Below are 21,109 nucleotides of genomic sequence, written 5' to 3'. Positions count from 1 at the left end.
GATACAAAAAGATATCCAAGGAATTGATAATGCTAGTCAGCAGCATTCAAACTGTGATTAACAAATGGAAGAAGAAGAGAGCCATTACTGCGCAAATGCCGCAAAGTATCTCACCTACAATACGCAAAACACCATAGAGACAAGCCTCAAAACTTCTGGAACAAGGTAATTTGGGAGACCAATTGAACTTTTTGGCCACAACCATAAACATTACATTATTACATTTGGAGAGAGGTCATCAAGGCCTATGATGAAAGGAACACCATTCCTACTGTAAAGCACGGAGGTGGATCGCTGATGTTTTGGGGATGTGTGAGCTACAAAGGCACAGGAAACTTGTCAAAGTTGAAGGTAAGATGAATGCAACACATTATCAGCAAATACTGGAGGCAAATTTAATCAGCACGGAAGCTGCACATGGGACGTACTTGGTCATTCCAACAGGACAACGACCCAAAACGCAAGGTGAAGTCAACCTGACATTGGCTACAGCAGAACAAAGTGAAGGTTCTGGAGTGGTCATCTCAGTTTCCTGACCTCAATATCATTGACCACTCTGGGGAGAGCTCAAGCGCAGTTCATGCTAGACAGCCCAGGAATTTACAGGAACTGGAGGCTTTTTGGGAAGAAGAGTGAGCTTTACCAGCAGAGAAAATAACGAACCTCATCCACAACTACCACAAAAGACTTCAAATCGTCATTCATGTTAGAGGGGGCAAACTTTTGATCAGGGTTATTTGGATGTTTTGGATTGTCATGATTTTAAAAGAGAAAACACAGTAGTTTGACAATAAATGGCTTCACCCAACCACTAACCATGAGTGGAGAAAAAGTTTTGGTGTTATCATTCATATTCTCTGAAAAAAGGCCAAAAAAGCAAAATTTCAGTTGGGGTATGTAAACTTTTGAGCACAACTGTATAACATTAATATGCAGATAAATAGCGTTAAAATCCTACCGGTTTGCCTTATTGGGGCAGTGGCTACAGGGAGACTATGAAGCTATATCCTCTCTGGAGCCACTCGATTTCAGTCAAATGGGCTGCACAGACTGTAATTATAGCATTCACAGTATAGTGAGCAGTAACCGTAACCACTCCCCGCACCGAAGCAAATGGCTGCAGGGAGGATATAACTTTTATTTTCTCACTGTAGCTGCTGCTTCAATAACGCAGCTGGGCAGAATTGTAATGCTATTTACCTGAAGATTAACCCTATGTATACAGGTAAATAGCAGTTTTGGATGTGACATGACAGGTTGCCTTTAACCCCTTTCCGACATTAGGCATTATAATACGCCGATGTCAGACACCCTCCCTTTGATGTGGGCTCCGACGGTGAGACCACATCTTTTCCGCCATATGTCAGCTGTTTTGAACAGCTGACATGTGCTGATAGGAAACGTGGGAGGAGTCGCGATCCACCCACGGCTGTTAACCCGTTAAATGCCGCTGTAAAACTCTGACAGTGGCATTTAACACGTGCTTCCGGCAAATCCTGCTCATTGGCACCCGTGTCACATGACCGCTGGTCGCCGATGGGTTGGCATGACAACCAGAGGTCTCCAGCAGACCTTTATGGTTGTCACTGCCAGATTGCTATGAGCGCCACCAGGTGGTCGGCGCTCATAGCAAGTCAGCAATTCTGCTACATACAGGCAATGTGGTAATCGCCTGTATATAGCAGAGGCGATCGGGTTATGGCAGCTTCTAGTCCCATGGAGACTATTGAAGCATGCCAAAAGTAAAAAAAAGCCTAATTCGAAACAAAACAATTAAAAAAAATCAAGCATACATATATTTGGCATTGCCGCGTTCAGAATCGCCCAATCTATCAATATAAAAAAAGAATTAACCTGATCACTAAATAGCATAACGAGAAAAAGTCATTATGTGTTTTAAGTGGCCGCAACACTGCATTAAAATGCAATAACGGGCGAACAAAAGATTGCATCTGCACCAAAATGGTATCTTTAAAAACATCATCTCGGCACGCAAAAAATAAGCCCTCACCCAACCCCAGACCATGAAAGATGGAGATGCTACGAGTATCGGAAAATGGCACAATATTTCTTTTCTTCAAACTTTGGAATTTGTTTTCACCACTTACCGGTAGATAAAAAACAATCTAGACATGTTTGGTGTCTGTGAACTCGTAATGACCTGGAGAATCATAATGGCATGTCAGTTTTAGCATCTAGTGAACATAGTAAGAAAAGCAAAACAAAAAACAATTGTGGAACTGAACTTTTTTAAAAAATTTCACCGCACTTGGAATATTTTTCCCGTTATCTAGTACATGTCATGGTAAAACCAATGGTGTGGTTCAAAAGTACAACCTGTCCCACAAAAAAACAAGCCCTCATATAGCCATATTAACTGAAAAATAAAAAAAGTTATGACTCTGGGAAGAAGGGGAGCAAAAAAAAAACGAAAATACATCTGGTAATGAAAGGGGTTAAGCAAGAAGGCTCATATTTGATGCAGAATTTATGCAGATTTCTAAACAGAGGTCCAAAGCATTTCTGCATCTAAAATTCATGCATATTTTTCAGACATGCATATTTATGTGTATTATTTGTCGTGGAAATGCAAGGCCATAGGTTAAGGAGACCAATTTGAAGAGATTTGTTAAAGTCTTAAATTAAATCAACTAATTACTTAGATCCTGATATGCAACATTGATGCTGAAGGCTATAGGCCTAAGGAGATGCTACTGTTTTTACAAAAACATTCTTTCTGATATTTATGAGATACAGTGCTGTCATCAACACCTTGTGATGATTAATCCCATCTATGTCCCAAGAATAAATACATATTTTCCACTATTTAAAAGGAATCTGCCAGCAGGATTTCTGCCCTCAAACTATTTATATTTGCGTGTAGCTCTTTCAAATACAAGTCTAGCAACACCTGTACATGGCCAGTTTATTCCTCCGTTACTAAGAAACCAGTGTTTGGATTGATATGTAAATGAGGCTGAAGAACTATGTGTATATCTGAAGCCTCTGTCACTCCAGCTCTATTTCTCGCCCAGCCCTGCAGGATGAGGAACTACGACCTGACCTGACATGCGATCTAGTGATCAGATCCCACAGAACAGTGGACATATCTCCTCCAGTACCTACTGTTGCGATGTCTGATTCTGCCACTAGTTGCCGCCATATTCATTCTGGTGATGGAGGAGATGTCTCTCGTTTGTCATTTCCAATTTCCATCATGGGGGACTTTACTATCCCCATTGATAATCCCCCTTTTGTATCTGCTACTTTTCTTTTTCTAACTCCTCTCTCGGCATTCCACTGCTTACTAACTCACACATGAAGACAGATGCTGTGGAGGATGAGGAATCTCGATTAGGTGAGTATAGGGATTTTTTTCTTTTGGGGGGCTCTGGGGTACCATCACACTATATAGGGTGCTGTGATTTGGACCATTATAGTACATAAGGGGCTGTGGGGTGGACTACTATACTATATAGTGTACTGATGAGGGGGCATCATACTACATAGGGGGCTGTTGGGGGGACCATCATACTATATGGGGGACTGTGAGGTGGACCATCATACTATTTAGGGGGCCATGATGTGAACTATCGTTCTATATGGGAGGCTATTTGGAGGTACCATCATAATATAATAATAATCTTAATAATAATAATAATCTTTATTTTTATATAGCGCTAACATATTCCGCAGCGCTTTACAGGTTGCACACATTATCTAAATAATGGGGCTCACAATCTAAATTCCCTATCAGTATGTCTTTGGAATGTGGGAGGAAACGGGAGGAAACCCACGCAAACACGGAAAGAACATACAAACTCTTTGCAGATGTTGTCCTTGGTGGGGCTTGAACCCAAGACTCCAGCGCTGCAAGGCTGCTGTGCTAACTACTGCGCCACCGTGCTGCCCATATAATATATAATGAACTGTGGGATGGACCATCATACTACATGGGGATTTTGTGGGGACCATTTTACTATATAGGGGTATGTTGGAAGGATCATCATACTATATAGGGCTATGAGGTGGACCATTATACTATATAAGGGGCTATGGTGGTCCGTCATACAGTATTTGGGCTATGTGGGATCTTCATAGTGTATAAAGGATCTATCATACTGTGTGGGATAGCTGTGGGAACCATCTTACTGTGTAGGGAGATTGTGGTGGACATCATACTGTGTGGGGTGGCTGCAATGGACATTATACTGTATGGAAGTTTATGGGGTACATTATACTATGTTGTGGCTGTGGTGACCATCATCGTGTATGGGATGGTTATGGAGGAAACCATACTGTATGGGTGCTGTGGAGTCATCATACTGTGTAGAATCATCATATTTTGCAGGGCCATAATACATTACGGGGGTCAAGAAAGGGGTATCATAGTGAGTGAGACCACTTAGGGGCTTCAGTAAGTGCAAAATAACTAAGTGCTGCAATACATTTCCTTCTCCGTTTGTTACAAAGTTGGGAAATATGCTTTTTGACTGTGATGTGACAGGACTTTTTCTATGGGGCGCCTGCTTTTTCTATGTATGCCCCTGCTCAGGAGCATTGTTACAATAAATAGGTAATGAGGGTTATTATTATAAGGAGGCATCGTTATTATTTTTAGGGGAAGCAATGAGTCATTATCATCATTAATATAAGAAAGCACAAGGGATATTTTTTTTATTATAAAGAGGTACAGGGTCATTATTGTAAGAAGTCAGGGGAGCATTATTAAAGGAGGCACAGGGGAATTATTATAAGGTATCACAGGTTGTGGTTTGTGTAGAGGTGGTATAATGTGAGGACAGTCCTGGAAAATCAGTAAAGTGAAGATGCCTGTGTGTTACATTTTACAGGTTATGGATGGAAGAAAAGGCCATAGTGGTGTGGACTGAATGCAGTGGCGTAACTACAAAGTTATGGGCCCCGGTGCGAACTTTCAAATGGGGCCCCCCCACCGTGCCAAAATATTTTCCACCCAAATTCACATTTTCCCTATTAATTTCGCACACTATAGCTTTATTGCAAAGTTGTATAGTGTGACTTCAGTTGCATAACTATCCAGTGCCCCATCCTGGCATATATTTGTCCCCCATACTGCCATTGTTATGTAATGTATAAAAGAAAATAAACCATTATACTCATCAGGGGCTAACATAGAAGTCATGGGGATCCATATGAGAAGTATAATGCACCCCCATAGTACTCCTTATAGTATAATACACTCCCCATAGTCCCCCATATAGTATTGTACACTCCTCAGTCCTCCATATAGTATAATACACTCCTCCGTATATTAAAATACACTCCTCATAGTGCTCCATATAGCATGATACACTCTTCGTAGTGCTCCATATAGTATAATACACCCCTCATAGTCCTCCATATAGTATAACACAGTCCTCCATTTAGTATTATACACTCCACATAGTCCTCTATATGTTAAAATACACTGCTCAGTCCTCCATATAGTATAATACACTGCTCATAGTGCTCCATATAGTATAATGCACCTCTCATAGTCCTCCATATAGTATAATACACTCCTTAGTCCTCCATTTAGTATTATACACTCCACATAGTCCTCCATATATTAAAATACACTGCTCAGTCCTCCATATAGTATAATACACTCCTCATAGTGCTCCATATAGTATAATGCACCGCCATCGTCATCCATGTTGTACAATTCACTTCCCATAGTATGATGGACCATATGTACAGTGTTTTTGGTTAAAGTAGTTGTCCAAGCTTGAAGTAAAAGTCTGTATTGACTGTATGTGACTGCAGATTTCTGAATCCTCACAGAGCTTACTTGCTGTGAGGATTCTCCGGCTCTGGGAGTTGGTGATCATGTGCAGTGGTGTAACTCGAACAGCATTAGCCCCAATTATTGCAAGTCTTTAATAGGATTGGTCTTTTCATACAGGACAAAGGGACTTTTTGGCCCCCTAGGCTCCAGGGCCTGGATACGATTAGAATCCTTGCACCTACTATTGTTACGCCCCCGATCATGTGACCGCAAGTATGCAATTTACATACATGCGGTCACGTGCTAACTAGCAAAGCTGAGTACAATTAGTTGGAATGTGGCCGGAGGTGTGGAAATCCCATACTTGCGGTCACATGACAGCCGATCCCAATTCTGTCACCAGAGAATCCTCACAGTGTGCGCTATGAGAATTCAGAAATCTGAAGTTACATAGACTTTAACCTCAACTTCTTTAATGATCAGTATGGTGGTGTTATCAATATTGTATATGCTGGTAATATTTGGTCATGGTCTGTTGGTACTTGTCTGTAATATTGCAATATTATTATTTTGATATTATAATCATTTAATCTTATATAGCAATATTATTTGTATTATTAAAAATATTGGTCTTTTGGAAACTGTTGATTCTCAATATAATAAGCATACTGAATAAGTACAAGAAATCTACCAATCCAAACTGAAAATATATAGCAAGGTAGTGGTGGAAATATTAAAGTATTAAAATATACCTTTTATTAATAGTTAATTAAAAAAAATGGATATCAGACAAAAAACAACATACCAACACATACATAAAATATCAAAATCAGGTTCAATGAATTCTATAGCTGTCAGGCCCCAAATATAGCACAATATTTCCTTACTGCACCGTTTATCAACAAATCTGTGCAAACTAAGTAGTGCCAAAAATTGCGTCTTATGCTACTGTATAAATCCTATATGTGCACACACATAAACATATATTCTATGAAACAAAGAGCCTATAAGACAATTGGAACAGTCTCACCTGGGTTCATGTTCATCACTTCCTCACATGTGGTTTCCCGGTCTTTGAGATGACTCCCCCAAAAATTTATCCTGATGATCCAGGGGTGGGAAAAGAGGGTGAACAGGAATCCCCATACAGGTCATAGCCCACCACTCCGAAACTCAGGTATTAGATCATATCCCCAATGCTTCCCAACGCGTTTCATTTTCCAAATCATCAGGGGAGAGAGAAATATCAAGGTTAGGGGGCAGAAGGCGTTTCCTTAGAGAAGAGCAAACATCCTTCGTGTACAAAGTAAACCTGCGGTCTGCCGCCCCACATTGTCTCAACAGTTTAAATAAAGTATCCCAGTACCTTTAGAAGCATCACTTCCTTTAACCCCCGAGAGTTGTACATCTACCTCTGTCACTTTCAAAAACATGCCGGCAATACAGAACACATATCGCGCGTGTTGTCTGAAAACCGGAAATGCTCTTGTGACGTCTCATCTGCGCTCCAAGCTGGAACAATTACTTTAGAGAACAAGAGACAGAATAGGTCATACAAACGGGGATCAACCTAGGCGAGGATTTGACCAAAAAATGAACACAGCTTTACTGTATTAAGGTAAACTTACAAGACACTAACATTTAAAAGCATTTAAAAAAGGGACATACTTATGCCCTATGAACAATACATGAACAACGCCAAAAATACGGCAATAACCTGTGCATGACCCATAAGACAAATAACCATATGACCTAAAATAAGGTACCTATATAGACAGCATAGCCATGGTGTAATTGTGATACCGTATTACCCCCATATTAGTATTACCCCCAGTGTGTCCAGCAATCTGCCCCAGTATGTCCAGCACTGCCCCCAGTGTGTCCAGCAATCTGCCCCAGTATGTCCAATTGTCCAGCATTGCCCACAGTGTGTCCAGCAATCTGCCCCAGTGTCCAGCATTGCCCCAGTGTCTCCAGCATTGCCCCAGTGTGTTCAGCATTGCCCCCAGACAGTGTGTCCAGCAATCTGCCCCAGTGTGTCCAGCAATCTGCCCCAGTGTGTCCAGCATATTAACCCCAGTGTGTCCAGCATATTACCCCCAGGTTGTCCAGCAATCTGCCCCAGTGTGTCCAGCATATTACCCCCAGTGTGTCCAGCAATCTTCCCCAGTATGTCCAGCAATCTGCCCCAGTGTCCAGCATTGCCCCAGTGTGTCCAGCAATCTGCCCCAGGGTCTCCAGCATTGCCCCAGTGTGTCCAGCATTGCCCCCAGACAGTGTGTCCAGCAATCTGCCCAAGTGTGTCCAGCAATCTGCCCCAGTGTGTCCAGCATATTACCACCAGTCTGTCTGAGTCAGACATAAAGAAAAAAAAAGTAACATCCTCACCTCTCCCGTTACCAGTGCAGGTCCGGTGCTCAGCGTCTCTCCGGCTCTGCAACGCTCAGGACAGAGAGGCTGAGCGCGCAGTGATGACGTCATCGCACCCTATGCCCTGAGACGTCGCAGAGTCAGAGCGCGCTGAAGACGCTGCAGGTGCCGCAGGAACCAGGAGAGGTGAGTATTAGAAGGGGGGCCCAATGCCAGCGCCGGCACCATGGGGGGGGGGAGCCTGGTCGTGCAGCGGTTGTCGCCGCCCAAAGATTTAAAGGGCCCGCGTCTCTCTTTTTTTTTTTTCTTCCTCCTCCTACTCTCTGGGTCAGGGCCCACCGGGCATTTCACTGGTATCCCGGTGGGCCAGTCCGACCCTGTCTACATGTATAATGCCCAGAACGCTCAATGGCTCTCGGACCGTATTAGCCAGTAATCACAACACAATATAACCAATAATAATATAATAAATACATTGGCAATACAAGGCAGAGTTTAGTCGTCAGATGAACAGGGCAAAATAACTTCCAAGAGATACATCAAAAATTCTTAATCCACAATTACTATCAAACCCAAATAGGCTTGCGGATAACAGAGAAAATACCACGGTATTAGCACGTCAGTTACTAAGACTGAACTTGTGCCCATTATAAATCCCACTATGCATGACCGACCCAATAGCATACCCTAGGACGGCCAGGTGCAATACCCTAGTCCTATCAGAGTCAGGCACAGGTAGAGCGGATGCCCAACACGTGTCGCCACTAACCAGTGGCTTCGTCAGGGGTACTGCTTGTATTGCCAATGTATTTATTATATTATTATTGGTTATCTTATTATATTGTGTAGTGATTACTGGCTAATACGGTCAGAGAGCCAATGAGCTTTCTGGGCATTATACATGTAGATCTGAATTCAGTTCAGGGGGTTTACTATTACACACCTCTGATCACATGTCTATGAGTTACATATACAGAGTACGGTATCAGAATTACACCATGGCTATGCTGTCTATATAGGTACCTTATTTTAGGTCATATGGTTATATGTCTTATGGGTCATGCACAGGTTATAGCAGTATTTTTGGCGTTGCTCATGTATTGTTCAAAGGGCATAAGTATGTCCCTTTTTGAAATGCTTTTAAATGTTAGTGTCTTGTAAGTTTACCTTAATAAAGCTGTGTTCATTTTTTGGTCAAATCCTCTCTTGTGGTGATCCCCATTTGTATGACCTATTCTGCCTCTTGTTCTCTAATGTATTAGTTATTTCATAGGTCTAGGTTGGATCCCACTATTTAGACCGTGGTGCCCCCTCAACCTGTATATATAATGCCAAGATGGAACAAGTTGCATCAGGAGCCATATGAGGTACTGATATATTGAAATAGTCCAAACTCTGTATAGAGGGTCTGATAAACACTGGAATAATACAAAATTCACATTGTCCAAAAGGTTTTCCATAATTATTCTCCCATCCCCCAAACCAGCCTCTCACCATCATTCTACTCTATCAGTGGCTCCAAGAATAAATTAAAATGATTAAAAGATCTCCCTGCATCCTATATTTAGAACCATAACTTTTATTAGGTGTGAGAGATCCTGCATTTACGCACTGAGCCAGACGTGAGCATTTTTGAATCTCTCAAAATTGGCGCAGCAGTCCACAAGATTTCATAAAGTTTCAAACACCGTCTTTTCATTTGGTGTTTCAATAAATACAATATGTTTTAGGGCTCCAGGGCCTCGTTTTCAAGTTAAAAGAGATCAGCTCTTTTGATTGAATAAATAGTGTAAAAAAGGAATTGGTAGAATAGCAACAGAATAAAAATGTAAATTGCTTTAAGAAAACACATACATATAGCCATAACTGCAGTATACGGTACCAGAAATTACAGTGTATATAATTGAATTCAACATTACTCTACAGGGAGAAGAAAAATAGGACTTTTGGCAACAGATTCCACAGAGCCGCAGTCACAGATAATATGGCATTTATGGAGCAATTGTAAAATTATGCACAGTAAATTCAAGAAGGCTGAATCAAAAATGATAGAATGAGTGTCAGCTGCACTAAGGAAAGAAAGGAACGTAAGACAAATCAAGCAGAAGTGCAAATCCTGCTTGTCTTTTTTTCTGTGGGAACACAATATTATTAGTGATATTATATTAATATTAGTGACATTGAGTCACTTGGAAGAAGATATGATTCTCCAGTCTGCAGCCTTTACTTTTAAAGTCAGTTCCACATAAGTGAATTATCAGGGTGCTTCTGGAATTCATTAGGTGAATACACTCCAGGCTATATCTGCAGCTGGTGCTTTTGCTGGAAAAATAACCCAGTAAATGAAGGAAGTGAAATTTCAGAACATTGGGTGGAATTGATTTTAAAGAGTAACCATTGTTTTCTTCTTTTTCTTCTTAAATCAATAGTATACATAAAATATATTACAACGTTTCTTAATTTTAACAGATAAATCTGCTTCTTTCTCCTCCGGGACTGGACTGATATTTTACTCTCAATATTTTCAGTTCACTGGCAAAATCTGTCCTCTGTGAGTACAGACTCTACTGAAATAGGATATGGCAGTTGGTGCTCAGAAAGTTCTATGGAGAGAGGAAGAAGAGGGAGGAGCTAGAAGCAGACAGACATTCTGCTGTAAGTTTTCCTGAAATGATAGTAACATTTTAAATCGGTTCTCCAACAATATAATATAATGAATTATTGGGAAGACACTGGCGCTCACCCTGAAACACGACCTCCTCAGCTGCTGGATTTCAACCAGGGTAGTGCCAACCCCTGTACACAAAATCAAAATATAGGAAAAATATAGAAACCGCGCTAGAGGACAGGCAGAGAAATGGTACACGATAAATACACCAAAATGCAGTACAGGACCTCCAAAAAGATAAATGTCCCGCAGGACAACAAAGTCACTTAACCCGATGAACTAATAGATGCCAAAATCGAAGAACCAGGCTACAGTTACCCCCCGCACAGAGATATGTACAGCTGCCCCGGGGAGTGAGAGCAGTGGTAACCCTGACGAAGAAGCGCGCAGTCGCTTTGAAACGCGTTGGTTGATTCCTGCTTCCTTCCCCCTGGCTTTGTTGAGCGCTTGAGCGCTCCATACTGAGTGACGTCACTAGTAGGAGGAGCTACTTTTCCCTTCGATTCCTCGTGGTTCCCGGGACGCGCTACCGGCCGGAGCGCGCCTGGCCACCACTTTGCACCTCGCCACCGGGCACGGACAGTACTATACCCTCTGCACGCAGCCGACACCAGCATTCTGTGCACCACGATCCAGCAGCACATCGCATGCCATATTTTGCATCCGGTATAGGTAAGCCGGCAGCTGTACATATCTCTGTGCGGGGGGTAACTGTAGCCTGGTTCTTCGATTTTGGCATCTATTAGTTCATCGGGTTAAGTGACTTTGTTGTCCTGCGGGACATTTATCTTTTTGGAGGTCCTGTACTGCATTTTGGAATATAATATAATGGCTCCCAACACGCAACTCAAAAGGTAGTCCGTTCCAGTCACGATTCAGGGCAGGATGCAGTGTAAAGGAACACAGCTCTCAAGACCTGTGACTCAACTTACAGAGATCTCTGTATTGCAAGTACATATATCAGTGAGCTCCTAGAGAAGGGCTGTGATATCAAAAGAAATCTTCTCCTTGGCTGGAGGGCCAAGACTGAAGAAAAAAATAATTTGTGCTCAGTCAGCCATATAAGTCTCGGGAGCTGTGTTTATTAATACCGTACCCAAGTGGTCCTCAACATTTCTGACCTTGAGAGCCAGATTCAGCTCTGATAGATGCCAGCTCATTTTCCCATGCTCCAGAGGTCATCCCAGTTCAGCACGGCTGCGAGCGGCAGCATCAGTGATTAGCGATGCCGTCACTGATGCTGCGCTGCCTCACAGCCTGACCTGCACTGAACTCTGGAGCGTGGGAAAATGTCAGTTCATTTTCCCACACTCCAGAGTTCAGCACAGTCAGGCTGTGAAGCAGGGCAGCATCAGTGACGGCACTGCTAGTCACTGAAGCTGTGCTGGCAGCATCTCCTCATTCACCAGTGGTTTTCAGCAGGGGCGGTCGCACCTTGGCACCATCCTGGTTGAAAACTGTATGTACCCCAGATATGGATTATGACGTGGGACACAACCACAGACAAGTATAGTATATTGTTGGTTTGTTATTTTTATTTTTATTACAGGAGATCGAGGGTGTCGCATGGATTAGGAGTAACAATAAAATGGGAATATTGTGTTGTTTTATTTCATTAAAAGACTTTATTCTGGATGTGTCTTTATTTACCATGTAAAAACTATAGGATTAGTAATGGATAGGTATCTTATTAATACCTCTCCGTTAGTAAGCCGTGGGTTTAATGTCACCTTACAATATAAATGTGACATCAAACACAACTATTACCCCACTTGTCAACACTACAAGGCAAGTGGGAACAGCGAGGCTAAGTTCCAGAATTGGCGTATCTTAAAGATGCACCTTTTCTGGGGCAGCTGAGTGCTGATGTTTTTAGCCAGGGGGGCCAATATGATGTGCTCAGTTCAGCCCCTTCCTAGGCTATTAATATCAGCCCACAGCTGTCTGCATAGGCTTTGCTGTCTATTAATTATAGGGGTACCCCACATCATTTTTTGGGGGGTCCCCCATTTTAATAGCCAGTAAAGGCTAAGAATACAGTTGTGAGCTGATATTAATAGCCTGGTAAGCTCCATGGGTATTACCCCCTTCCCAGGCTATAAACATCAGCCCCCAGTCGTTTGCTTTCCCTCTGCTGGTTCCAAAGATTGCGCAGAAGCACACAAATGAATTACTGGCTTTTCTTCTATCTATCTTTCTGTGCAATGTAAATACATACAGTACAGACCAAAAGTTTGGACACACCTTCTCATTTAAAGATTTTTCTTTATTTTCATGACTATGAAAATTGTAAATTCACACTGAAGGCATCAAAACTATGATTTAACACATGTGGAATTATATACTTAACAAAAAAGTGTGAAACAACTGAAAATATGTCTTATATTCTAGGTTCTTCAAAGTAGCCACCTTTTGCTTTGATGACTGCTTTGCACACTCTTGGCATTCTCTTGATGAGCTTCAAGAGGTAGTCACCGGAAATGGTCTTCCAACAATCTTGAAGGCATTCCCAGAGATGCTTAGCACTTGTTGTCCCTTTTGCCTTCACTTTGCGGTCCAGCTCACCCCAAACCATCTTGATTGGGTTCAGGTCTGGTGACTGTGGAGGTCAGGTCATCTGGTGTAGCACCCCTTCACTCTTCTTCTTGGTCAAATAGCCCTTAAACAGCCTGGAGGTGTGTTTGGGGTCATTGTCCTGTTGAAAAATAAATTATGGTCCAACTAAACGCAAACCGGATAGAATAGCATGCCGCTGCAAGATTCTGTGGTAGTCATGCTGGTTCAGTATGCCTCCCATTTTGAATAAATCCCCAACAGTGTCACCAGCAAAGCACCCCCACACCATCACACCTCCTTCTCCATGCTTCACGGAGGGAACCAGGCATATAGAGTCCATCCGTTCACCTTTTCTGCATGGCACAAAGACACGGTGGTTGGATCCAAAGATCTCTAATTTGGACTCATCAGACCAAAGCACAGATACCACTGGTCTAAAGTCCATTCCTTGTGTTCTTTAGCCCAAACAAGCCTCTTCTGCTTGTTGCCTGTCCTTAGCAGTTGTTTCCTAGCAGCTATTTTATCATGAAGTCTCCTCTTAACAGTTGTTGTAGAGATGTGTCTGCTGCTAGAACTCTGTGTGGCATTGACCTGGTCTCTAATCTGAGCTGCTGTTAACCTGCGATTTCTGAGGCTGGTGACTTGGATAAACTTATCCTCAGAAGCAGAGGTGACTCTTGGTCTTCATTTCCTGGGGCGATCCTCATATGAGTCAGTTTCTTTGTAGCGTTTGATGGTTTTTGCAACTGCACTTGGGGACACTTTCAAAGTTTTCCCAATTTTTCAGACTTAATGACCTTCATTTCTTAAAGTAATGATGGCAACTCATTTTTCTTTACTTAGCTGCTTTTTTCTTGCCATAATACAAAGTCTAACAGTCTATTCAGTAGGACTATCAGCTGTGTATCCACCAGACTTCTGCACAACACAACTGATGGTCCCAACCCCATTTATAAGGCAAGAAATCCCACTTATTAAACCTGACAGGGCACACCTGTGAAGTGAAAACCATTTCTGGTGACTACCTCTTGAAGCTCATCAAGAGAATGCCAAGAGTGTACAAAGCAGTCATCAAAGCAAAAGGTGGCTACTTTGAAGAACCTAGAATATAAGACATATTTTCAGTTGTTTCACACTTTTTTGTTAAGTATATAATTCCACACGTGTTAATTCATAGTTTTGATGCCTTCAGTGTGAATTTACAATTTTCATAGTCATGAAAATACAGAAAAATCTTTAATTGAGAAGGTGTGTCCAAACATTTGGTCTGTAGTGTATATATATATATATATATATATACACACCGTATATACTCGAGTATAAGCTGACCCGAGTATAAGCCGACCCCCCTAATTTTGCCACAAAAAACTGGGAAAACTTATTGACTCGAGTATAAGCCTAGGGTAGGAAATGCAGCAGCTACTGGTGAATTTCAAAAATAAAAATAGATGCTCCATACCGTTCATTATTGCCCCATAAGATGCTCCATATAAAGCTGTGCCACATATAATGCTCCATACTATTCATTATTGCCCCATAGATGTGCCATAGAAAGCTCTGCCATATAGTGCTCTGCACTGTTCATTATTGCCCCATAGATGTGCCATATAGTGCTCTGCGCCGTTCAGTATTGCCCCATAGCTGCCATATAGTACTCTGCGCCGTTCAGTATTGCCCCATAGCTGCCATATAGTGCTCTGCGCCGTTCATTATTGCCCCATAGCTGCCATATAGTGCTCTGCGCCGTTCATTATTGCCCCATAGCTGCCATATAGTGCTCTGCGCCGTTCAGTATTGCCCCATAGCTGTGCCATAGAAAGCTGTGCCATTGCTGCTGCTGCTGCAATAAAAAAAAAAAAATGCCATACTCACTTCTCTTGCTTGCAGCTCCTAGTGTCCGGTCCCGGCGTCTCTCCGCACTGACTGATCAGGCAGAGGGCGCCGCGCACACTATATGCGTCATCGCGCCCTCTGACCTGCACAGTCAGTGGAAGAGGACGCGAAGACAGAGCGGCGCCCGGCGTGTGGAATGCGGACAGGTGAATATGCGATACTTACCTGCTCCCGGCGTCCCGCTCCCTCTGCCTGTCACACGGTCTTCGGTGCCGCAGCCTCTTCCTCTATCAGCGGTCACCGGCACCGCTGAATAGGGAAATGAATATGCGGCTCCACCCCTATGGGAGGTGGAGCCGCGTATTTATTTCTCTAATGAGCGGTCCCACATGACCGCTGAAGAGGGGAAGAGCTGCAGCACCGAAGACTGTGGGACAGGCAGGGGGAGCACCAGGATCGCCGGGACTAGGTGAGTATGCCTCAGCGCCCTCTTCCCCTCACCTGCCGCCCCTGCCGCCCACCGTGACTCGAGTATAAGCCGAGAGGGGCACTTTCAGCCCAAAATTTTGGGCTGAAAATCTCGGCTTATACTCAAGTATATACGGTATATATATACTGTATATATAGTGTGTGTGTTTTGAAGAATATTTCATTTGAAAATGATGTGTATATTACATAGAGAATTGCTGTATGTAAAAGCTCCTGTTACAATTGCATTGCAATCAGATAGCAATCGCACTGCATTCTGATGTAAATCGGATGCTAGGTGTGAAAAATCGTATTGTTCTCACATAGAAAACGCATGAAACTAGCATGACACTTGCATTACACTCGTCCGACTCTCCTGCATCAAAATCGGACAGATTTTAAAATCGTTGGTGTGTCTCTAGCCTTGTTGTGAACAGTTAAGCAAATTGAAGATGTAATGATCTCTAAAGGGGCTCAGGTTAAAGATGACACATTTCCCTTGTATTTTAGGCAAAAAAAACATATATATTGTAATTTACATTTTAAAAATGATGAAACGGAAAATGAGCTGATGCAAAAGTTTGGTCACCCTTGGAGATTTGTGAGCTCAGATAACTTTGATCAAGATTTCAGACCTTAATTAGTCTGTTAGGGTTATGGTTGTTCACTAACATCCTTAGGCCAGTCTCACACGTCCAGAAAATTGCGGTACCGGAGAAATCGGTACCGGAGTTATCCGTGTCCGTGTGTCCGTGTGCTCACGTGGCACACGTGCGGCAGCCGTGTGCCACCCGTGTGCCGCCTGAGGACCACACGGACCGTGCAGGAGAGACTGCGCTGTCCCTTGCGTGTGGTGCTGAAGTCGGCATTCATCCCTTCTGTCCTGCTCGGCTGAAAGCAGCGCTTGCAGGAGCAAAGGGATGAAAAATCAAGTTTTTTTTTCTTAAAAATAAAGTTTGGGGTCACCTCCCGCCTCTCACCCCCCGTGCGCCCACCCGCTTGCAGAGAAATACTCACCCAGCTCCCGCGATGCCTTCTCTCAGCGCCGGCAGCTTGTCCTGTGTGAGCGGTCACGTGGTACCGCTCATTACAGTGATGAATATGCGGCTCCACCCCAATGGGAGGTGGGGTGTATCTGTTATAGTACACATTCTTTGGGCCTTTTTGTTTCCAGGTTTGGTTTTTGCTCATGCTTTCTGGCCTTTTGGCATTTAGTTGAGGTGTCTTTGCGACTGTTATGAAGAATACAGAAGCAACATAGAGCGTATGTCAGTGGCATTGTCTTTAAATCAATATTTGAGGGCAACTTCTTGTACTTTTGGGACACAGTAGTCAAATTTGAAGTTTGCTCTCAGACCTTCACTGATTTCTATAGAGTATTGCAATTCCCTTCCCCAAATCTACTATATAATTGTCTAAGGGTCACTTCCATCTGTCTGTCTGTCTTTCTGTCTGTCTTTCTGTCACGGATATTCATTGGTCGTGGCCTCTGTCAGTCATGGAAATCCAAGTTGCTGACCAATCAGCGACGGGCACAGTCCGGCGGCAAAATGGCTGCTCTTTCCTCCCCGCAGTCAGTGCCCGCTCCATACTCCCCTCCAGTCAGCCCTCACACAGAGTTAATGCCAGCGTTACTGGAGCGCGGTGTAACGCACTCCGGTAACGCAGCTATTAACCCTGTGTGACCAACTTTTTACTATTGATGCTGCGTATGCAGCATCAATAGTTAAAAGAACTAATGTTACAAATAATACTAATAAAAAAGGTTATTCTCACCCTCCGACGTTGCCCGCTGTCCTCGGCAGAGCAAGCGGCAGGTTCCGGTGCCAAGGATGCTATGCGAGAAGGACCTGCCATGACGTCACGGTCATGTGACCGCGACGTCATCACAGGTCCTGCGCTCATACCAACCCTGGGACCGGAAGCTGCCGTGTGCACCATACACAGGCGCCAGGACTTCAACGGCCCTTCGGAAGGTGAGTATATGTTTATTTTTTATTTTAAGTCTTTTTTGACCACGCATATAGTGCCCATATTGCTATATACTACGTGGGCTGTGTTACATACTGCGTGGGCTCTGTTACATTCTACATCTCTGTGCTATACACTATGTAGCTGGGCAATATACAACGTGACTGTGCAATATACAACGTGACTGTCCAATATACTACGAGGCTGTGCAATATACTACGTGCTCTGTGTTATATACTACGTAGCTGTGCAATATACTATGTGGCTGTGTCGGTTCTGTTATATACTACGTTGACTGTGCAATATACTACGTGGCTCTGTTATATACTTCGTGGCTGTGCAATATACTATGTAGCTATGCAATATACTACGTGTCTCTACAATATACTACGTGGCTATGTTATATACTACGTCGCTGACCAATATACTACATAGCTGTGCAATACACTACATGACCGTGTTATATACTACGTGGCTGCGCAATATACTATGTGCCTGTGCAGTAAAGCGCCATGGAATAAATGGCGCTATAACAATAAATAATAATAATATACTACGTGGCTCTACTATATATACTACGTGACTATGTTATATACTACGTGGCTCTGCTATATACTACGTGGTTGACCAATATACTACATACCTGTGCAATACACTACGTGGCTATGTTATATACTACGTGGCTGTGTTATATACTAAGTAGCTCTGCTATATACTGTATACGCTGTGTTACATACTACGTAGCTCTGTTATATACTACGTCGGTTGTGTTATATACTACGTCACTGTGCAATATAGTACGTAGCCTGTGCCTACATTTTCTAGAATACCTGATAAGTTAGAATTGGGCCACCATCTAGTGGTATATAACACTCTAAGCCAAGGGCCATTCATTTGGACATATTTCCAGACACATTCTGTTGTAATCTACTTCATTTCCCAGGAGTAAAAACATTGTTCAGGTGTTCTTCCAATGTTCTAAGGGTTTCGATCTGCATTATATAGGATCAAATACAGCTAACTTTAAGCCAGATTGGCCAATGCTGCCAATTTAGTCAGGACATGACGACAATCTAATGTGTATTTCAACTATACTTTGGCAGCAAAGAATTTTAACATGCCTGATCTTTGGTTCCCACAGTGCCTGGCAGTGGCTGAAGGAGTTCTATCTATGACTTTAAGGCTTGGGTCATATGACAGCATAAAAAGTATCGATCACATTCTCATCTAGAAAAGTGGGATAATTTTCTCTCAGTTGTCACCCGTATACAATGTTTTTTTTTACAGCAGCAGCTATTAATCATTTACAGGATCATTTAAAGTTTCTTATGTTACAGAACTACAATGCATCCGTGAAATCAGATGGTATACTGATGGGCATGCTATTTTGTTCTCGCACCCATAGACTTGAACGTGTGAGTTTCATCTGATTTCAGAGTGAAATTGTGATTTTTTTTCACAGACAGATTTTGTCAGTGAAAAACCAATCGTCCATCTGCACTGCCTCATTGAATAATTATTCCCAAAAAAGGATAGTACTGATCCGATTTATACAATCGTGTGCATGAGCCCTTAATGTGCACATTCAACCTTGGGAATCGCTAGATCTTTGTAACCCCTATACCATCAGTATAAAAGTGGTGGGGGTATCTAATAAAGGTAGTATGGAACCTTCTGCAGAAAAACAAAAAGCTTTTGTATTGATCACTTTTACCATCTAGGAACAAAAAAAAATATGACTTAGGCAAAATTTGTCCAAAAATTCTATGGACTTTCCAAATTTTATGAGTTGATATAGTGCCAATTTGTGCTTAGAAATATTCTATGTTGCACTGAGGCTTTCCACTAATAAATGAAAGTCATGACAGTAGTTCAAACTGAGCCTGATAATAAGACTCCAAGAATCAGATGTGCTGGAATCAATTACAGTTTATTTTCAATGCGTTTCCTGATCGTACCAACCTCTTCCTCAGGAGACCACAATCAGACAATTCATTTTATGATTGTGGTTCTCCAAAGAAGAAGATCGGTACAAGCTGGAAATGTGTTGGGAATAAACTGTAATTGATTCTAACATATCTGCTTCTTGGAATCCTTCACCAGCAGTGCAGAAAATCTGTACTCCTTTTTCCAAGTATAACGATGATGAGTATATTCAACCAGCAGAGCAGCAGCCGGACCATGGCTGTTTAAGCCCTATAAGTGTTGTGGTCTTCATGGCCTTAATAGGTGAGCGTAAAAAACATAAATAACTCATGTTATCTGGTTAATGCCCTTGTTAAATTCTAGTTTCATCTGTAATATCGATAAGAAGTATAATTACTGTTATTCTTATGGTGCCATTATATTCTGCAGAAGTTTACATTTGGAGGAGGGGGATATTTCATATTGTTTGTAAGGTGATCATTTCTACCAGTGAAAGAACATTTATTTCCGTTTTCAGTCTAGTTTTATTCTTTAATCATTAAATTAGTGCCAGTGTATGTCTATAATGCCTAATAATAATGAAGCTATGTATCAATCATATAGGTTTATATATTTTTCACTTTTAATTCAGTAATGGTAATAACCATTAGTAGAATGTGAACTCCACATTCTGTTTTATGTCTTTTCTCGCACTGACAATATATAAGAAAAGCTTTTAATATTGTCAGTTTTATTGCAAAAGTAAAACTATAATGACATTTTTGAACCTGTATTTTCCTAATTTCTAAGAATAATATATAAGAACGCAATAGTATCCACATGATTAGTCTCCGTGTCTGACTTCATAAAATTCATAAAATAGCCTTTTTTATAGGTCGCTAATGATGATCTTGGTGTTTCCTGCAGTTATGGAATCTATAGTTATATGTGATAATGACAGCAGGCAGAGGTGATGGATGCATTGCTAGTCACTAGAACAAGCCTATAGAACAGATCTGTACTCGCTGACGCAATTTTCCCATCCAGCCTTCTATCTCCATAATCTTATCTTTACATTCCACAATAAGCAGCAATTATTTATAATGGTGGATTCCTAGAAAACTGAAGCAGATATCCAAGTGCTGCAGTTTTCTCACCAGCGAGCTCTGGTGACAGCAGTGGATCCTTATAATATATATATATGCAGTACGTGCTGTGGAATCCAGCTTGGTGCATCAAATGTCACATTTTGCTGAATTGATCAGGAATCCTTACCCTGCTAATAGACGTCTGCAGAGGGGCAGGTTGGTTTCCATAGTTCAGCGGCAAGTGTCCATCCTGCTGAAGTAGAGCAGGTTGTCTAGTCTCGTATGCGGCTGCAGAGAGGGAATAATAAAGAAGAATCGGTCATGTGACTCAGGCTGCTGTTGCATGGTTACAAGGCTCCGAGTGGTAATTAACTGAATTTAAAGCACTAGAAGGCTGCTAAAAGTCACTTAACCAGTTCATTCCTTGGAAAACAGAATTTTTCTCATCACCATGAATAGAGATAATAGAAAATATGATATGATAACCCTAAATATTTTATG

At 42.1% G+C, this 21,109-nt stretch overlaps 1 protein-coding gene across 11 annotated transcripts in view; it reads right to left on the bottom strand.

Moving 5' to 3' along the window:
• Positions 1–21,109, bottom strand: part of REPS2 (RALBP1 associated Eps domain containing 2) — a 441,759-nt gene that overhangs the window by 244,860 nt on the left and 175,790 nt on the right. For all 11 annotated transcript variants that reach the window (XR_011319311.1, XR_011319312.1, XM_069757315.1 and 8 more), the window contains one exon: positions 20,796–20,896. Coding sequence is in view for 9 of the 11 variants with exons in the window: in XM_069757315.1 (XP_069613416.1) it covers positions 20,796–20,896 (101 nt within the window). In the remaining 2 variants the exon portion in view is untranslated. The remainder of the gene's footprint in view (positions 1–20,795; positions 20,897–21,109) is intronic.

The sequence above is a fragment of the Ranitomeya imitator genome, chromosome 3 (assembly GCF_032444005.1).
Source record: "Ranitomeya imitator isolate aRanImi1 chromosome 3, aRanImi1.pri, whole genome shotgun sequence".
NCBI lineage: Eukaryota > Metazoa > Chordata > Amphibia > Anura > Dendrobatidae > Ranitomeya > Ranitomeya imitator.
The sequence above is the reverse complement of the archived record's forward strand: the minus strand, read 5'-3'. Positions and strand labels throughout refer to the sequence as shown.